Below are 6000 nucleotides of genomic sequence, written 5' to 3' on the forward strand. Positions count from 1 at the left end.
AAGTGCCGCTTGTAGGCATCGCGTCTCGTATACCTAATCACAACGATATTAATGATACGAGAAGCTTATTTGAGAGTTGGGATACGCACGTTTTGGAACAACCAGAGCACTTGAATTTCTCTAGTTTGAAGCCTAGGTGCTTTTTTGTCTTAAGGTGCTTGAGATAGCTTCCAGGATTGAGCACCATGCCGTCCCTAGAACACACGAATGTCCCGTTTGGTTGACCGAGTTGATCTAACACAGGGGTCTGTGCCGATGCTTGAGAATCAGACCTCACAAGATGAAAAGAAAACTCACAAATAACGGGTCGTCCTTCATTCCGCCGGGAGCTATTTTGGCTTGCTTGACATCGCAGTAATGGAGGTGTTCCGCGATGCGCTTTTGACTGATACTTGGCGCTTGAGGGAGAGACGAAAAAGTAGAGCCCGTTGCAGGCACAGGCCCGTGATTCTGGTGGAAGTATCCTTGGTGCGGTATGAGCGCAGCGTAAGGGTTTGCGGCTCCTGGAAAAGAAATAGGTTGATGGTACAGGGGGGTCGCGGATGGGCCTTGTGGGGGATGAGTAGCCGCAGTTTGCAGTGAGTATGGACCACCATAAGTGGCACACGAGACATCGGCTCCTGGATTGGGATAATAACCATTTTGTCCCGTTTGGAACGCGTGATGCACGACTCCAGCACCGACACCAGGCGAAGGTGCGACCGGCGCGTATGATGGAGGGGCGCTATGCGTCCCGTTAGCTGACACACCATACGGGTAGTAGAAGCCTAGATAAGGAATGTGTGAGGGCTGGGGCCAGCGAAATCGACCCATATACATACAAGTGTTTGGCGTGTATTGGGTTGCATTGGAAGAATCGGAACCATGTGATGAGGAGACATGGGGAGTGAAGTGTCTCATCTGGTGGCAAGAAATACATACAGTGAGAAAACGTAGGTGTTGAAGCTCTGAACACACGTACCGGGGCCAACAGATAGTTGATTGAAATGTTAGGGTGTGTGTGTACGAGGTCGCAGTGGCAGTAGGTGCAGTGGGTGAGGAATAGATGATGAAGGCCACCGACGCAATATTTATATGCTCGTCCAGCGCCGCTTTGAAGGTATATCCTCGAGATGTGTTTCCACTGCAGGGGCCTTCCTTTGAGGAAAAAATTTCTGTGGACCACCGTCATTCACTAAATGGGACGATGGTCCTTTGGAGCTTTGCATGCACGCTTGAGCTATTCGTTCTTGTTGCAGGCCCGCGATGCAAACACGAGCAGTGCATTGTCAATGCGCTGTGGATGTTTAGGTCCTCCTGAGGCTGACAATCTGATTGGAGCACTACAACTTATAAGAAGTTATAGCGAACAGATGAATCATAGTAGATTGAAGGCAGATTCGCGTGAGTGACGAGATCTATCAGGTCTCTGTGAGACATGTCGGTGCTTCGGGAGAAACAGCTCGAGTTCAGTGAACTGGTCAACAACAATCACAAAGAACGAACCTACGCGAAGTGCAATAGACGATGCAAAACTTGATGCACGTCTCGCATCATCTTCTAAACGCGTGATATTAGAATCGGCTCACCGGCATCTGACTCAGAAAGACTCAAGCGCCAAGTGTCACAGACAATCATATTGCCATTGCATTTCCTTGTGAGTAGTCACGCTTTATTCGTGTCCTTGATACATCGCAACATCCCGTCGTAGATTCTGGCCCAATCTGACTGTTCTAGCCAAGGTAGAGAACGGATCATTATTTTAGTTTCCTGCTTGCAAAACTACACCATTAAGTTGAAGGAAATCGCCGTCTTGCAGCGTTGGTCGCTTGACGCAAAAATGTGCCTTTGCCACCCTGCTGAGAGCCTGCAAGTGATCGCTTTTTAGTGCCTGTATACGCGGTCATGAAGAGCACAAAGACATACCAAATTCAAGGAACGGCTTCCTGGCACGGAAGGATGGGTGAAAGGTAAAGAAGCAAAATTTCACTTATCCATGTCATCGACTCAAGAAAGCATCGAAGAACTTCTTCATTGTTAAACAGTCATCTCACGAATTGCTTTGCACCGCTACAGATCGTCAACACAGAGAAGCGACATCTGGATGTCCTGGTGCGACCTGAGTCCAGAAATCTGGATCGGATGGAGCGGCAGCATGCGCAGGAAATCACTGGCTATGAAGACGGAGTTGCGTTATTGGTGAGCAGAAAGTGGTACCTGACAACATGGGTTTATTATTGATGACTGCGATGTACGAGCGCATCGACATCGGCTTTCGGAGTGCAGCCAAACGTCAACCAGGTAATGTTTCCGGTCACGATCACGATCACTCCCGGTTCAAAAGCTCTCAATACTAATGAGTTTCAACCATGGGTAAAGTTTGCTTATCATTTGGTTGTCATATGACCTTCATATTCTTCTCCTGCCAATGCGCCTTACAGCTTGCGGTGGGCGGTGCGTGTCGAAAATCCTCTGCATCATGTTTGATGAGATTGATGCTCTGAGGCCATATTCGGAGTCGCATAAACTTGACAATGGTTTCAGATATAACGACAGAGGTATAGACACGCGCTTTAGTCGTCCATCAACGTGGATCCAGCAAAAATTGGTGTGCGTCACAATAGTCACGGCACATGCGTAGTGTCGTGGGCAGAGAGAAATTGACCTCCTGATGTATCAACATCCGAATCCCGATAGGCTCTTGTTCCGAAGGCGTTTGTTCAGTACTTGGCCCACATAGAACTGCTCGAAAATGCGGCCTAGTTGAATCTAGTGAGCTTTCAAACGAGATCAAGCCAGCTCTTTTTCATTTCTCGTAACCTTCAAGTTTTAACGCTTGGTTTGTGATTCTAAGTGACCATGTACTAGCTTCTCACAGACGAATTTCATGCAATGAATTTCCTCCTAACTGGCAATCCATTACGCCCTGGCACATGAGAATCACACAAGAAGCATGCGGGTGGACGCCACTCCAAGGCCATCATAACTTGATAAGGTTACATGTGTGGATAGTATGGGGAGTCACGCTGTACAATGCACAGCCGTCTAGAAGATATAAATATAAAGAGATGGGACACGCGCCTATATGACCATCATCGCTCTTGCTTGCTAACGCCCTGGTAAGACCAAACCTCTGAGGATTACGCATGGATTGAGTCAAACTGACGATTGATTTGAGCAAGTAAGGTGCGCCAGCTCTCGAACGAGTGAGAGTTGACAATTACTCAACGTCAAGCCTAGCTTTATAGAGCATGAGGAGAACCCACCGGACACATCCATTGACCGACATCTTGCCGACCAGTCTGGCGAATACAGCTGTGATAGCTTCTAGCTCGATGCAGCCCGATGCAGCAGAGAACAAATCGATTCTAACACCAGTCATGACCTTGGAGGGACATGAACCATGGAAAGTTCTCCTTCCGGATGGTGACCATCACGAATACAAATATGTTTCGTGCATTTCCTATTCTCCTGACGGCAAGCAAATGATCAGCGGATCAGGCGATGAGACGATTCGGCGATGGGACCTGCGGGAGGGTAAGGAGATTGAGGAGGCTCGGGAGGTTTGTGATGATGGTATAAATGGGGTGGGGGTATCAAGGGATGGTCGATAGGTTGTCACTGCTGGCTATAGCCTGGGACTCAAAGTCAGTGAGGGTTGAAATGGGTATCGTGAGAACATTTGACAATATTGGCTTGATCTTTTGCATTGATATCTCCGCGGACAGCGCGTTGGTAGCGGGTGGGTCAGAGTATGGAACAGCTCGGATATGGAGCTTGGACACAGGCGAACTCATAGCTGGTCCATTCGAAGCAGGCGAGGGAAGCTTAATGATGTCAGTTCGACTCTCGGAAGCTGGCGGTGTCGGGAAATTTCGGAGGGTGCCTTCAGGCGTGGGATATTCAGGCACAGAAATTGCTTGTACTGTATTCTAAATAAGTACGAGGCACGAGCACGTGATACGAATGAGGTCTATGCATGTCACGAGCAAACTTGACACACTCCTTCTTCTTCTCCCCACCACCACGCTCCTCGCAAGTACGAACAAACTTCTTGATTAGACTCTTCGCGTCCTTAAATAAAAACAATATCTTATCATTCTCGTCGCTCTCGCTGACTCGCCTCAATGAACCGCCTACACTCTGACCCAGGATTGCTCGCTTGCCCAGACTTCATGTCTGACCCGTATAGTGTCAGCCGTCTCGGCCTAGTCACACCAACCACCACGGAGATACAAGCCGCCAACCTACTTCGTGAAGTCTGGGTTACCACTAACGATGCGCTCCGCGCACAATGGCAGCAACAGACACTTGACGACGAACGCCTTCATCTCGAACAGCAGCGTCTAGCGGACGACGAAAACAACTGTAACCAGGAGACTCTTCGCCTCGAGGAGGAAGCAGCCAAAAATGACGAAAAGAAGAAAAATCGCTCAAAACATTTATTAATTCCCCTACGTCCCCGCCCTGACTCCGCTGATGATGAGATTATGGTTTCTGACTTCGCTCTCCGGAAGATTGATAAGGGGCATTACATCGAGCTCTATTATTGGACTAACACTGGGGTCGCCGATGCCCATGCCAACTATCGCACCAGGGACGATGAGGGCATGGTCCCCACCACCGGAGACGACAGTTCCACCGTATGGGTCAGTGCGGGCTTAACCAAACCTTCCTCGAAGGTAGTCCCGGATCGCAACCTGTCCACGGTGGAATTCGCTCAAGCCATCCCGCGCATACTAAAAACCATGGAAGAATATGATTGGCCAGCCCAGCACATCACGATGCTGGCCAATTTTTGGGGGTCCATCATTTTGCATCGATACTGGAACTCTACTGATGCCATCGCTCAACGAGCCATCCTCATCTATCAGGAGGAACAACGCCGCGCCTGGCACAACGCCATCCCTTTGCCCAAGGGCGCCTGGGACATTTCGCTCCTGGATGAGACTGCGCTACTGCGTACCTTTGACCGCGTTTTCCGTCAACTGCGTAACCGTGACCTCCTTGACTCTCGTCGCGTAAGTAGCTCGATCACTCATTCTTAGAACTTTCGCTAATATTCCTCATGTTCTTTCTTTCTACCTTGCGCTGTCATCTTGCGTTTTGCGTTGCGTTTGCGTTTGCGTCTCTGGCGTATGCACCTCGCGTTTACCTCATGCTTCCATTCTGCTCCGTGTTTGTGGTATCATCGAACCACTCTGGGCGCCGTGGCATCGCGTTATTTTGTCTGGCGGTTGTGAACGACTTTGCAGGATGCATCATCACCCCTGCGTGCCCACGACTCCTCTGGTCACTCGCGTTCTAAACATTCCAAACGTTCTCTGTCGCCCTCACATCTCGAATGGGCAGGCTCTTCGAAATTTGCAAAAACCCTTGCCACACACAAGTCCCACAACAACCACTCTAGTCGCTCGGGTTTTCAGGACAGTGCACCCAGCTCTCGCTCCCCAGCTGTGTGCGCCGTATGCCTGGGGAGGAACTCACATATCTTCGCTGAATGCACTGCGGACAGACTCTGGGACAGTTCACACCCCACCCTCGCCACCCGCGTCGAAAGACAACTCATCTTGCGCAAGTCCGACAAGCCGCTTTGTGTCGATTGGCAGCGACACAAAGGCTGTTCCAGCAGATCTCACGACGATCGACATGTTTGTTCTGGCTGCCTCGGAAGCTCGCACAGCGCCCAACACTGTGCTCGCGCTCAGACATCTTAATCCGCTCACACCCTATAACTATACCGTATGGGATTGCGCCTTACATAGACACAATCTTGTCCGCAAATACCCTACCTTGTCTGATAGTTTACGCTTCGGGTTTCATCTGTTACGCACTCAAATAGATCTGTTATGCGGAGCCCTGAGAGGGGCGTCGTCCGCTAACGTTCGTGACGTAACCGGAAGGGTCCGGTGTAGCGACTGAGACTGGCGACGTCGAGTCAGCAGATCTCAGAGACGCGCGTGTCCCATGACTTCTAAGACAGATGTCTTCAAAGTCACTGACGTTCTCAAAGTAAGGACA

General features: G+C 49.9%; 2 protein-coding genes across 2 annotated transcripts; both read left to right on the forward strand.

Annotated features, from left to right (window-relative positions):
* Positions 1–4097: 4097 nt before the first annotated feature.
* On the forward strand, positions 4098–5027 carry F5891DRAFT_962878 (uncharacterized protein; the record flags this gene model as incomplete). The annotated part of the gene is made up of 1 exon (XM_041375948.1): positions 4098–5027. A coding segment is annotated over one exon (930 nt), but the record flags the coding sequence as incomplete, so codon positions are not given.
* Positions 5028–5435: 408 nt separating this feature from the next.
* On the forward strand, positions 5436–5696 carry F5891DRAFT_962799 (uncharacterized protein; the record flags this gene model as incomplete). The annotated part of the gene is made up of 1 exon (XM_041375946.1): positions 5436–5696. A coding segment is annotated over one exon (261 nt), but the record flags the coding sequence as incomplete, so codon positions are not given.
* Positions 5697–6000: the final 304 nt, after the last annotated feature.

Source organism: Suillus fuscotomentosus, assembly GCF_016647785.1.
Source record: "Suillus fuscotomentosus strain FC203 chromosome Unknown F5891scaffold_97, whole genome shotgun sequence".
Lineage (NCBI taxonomy): Eukaryota > Fungi > Basidiomycota > Agaricomycetes > Boletales > Suillaceae > Suillus > Suillus fuscotomentosus.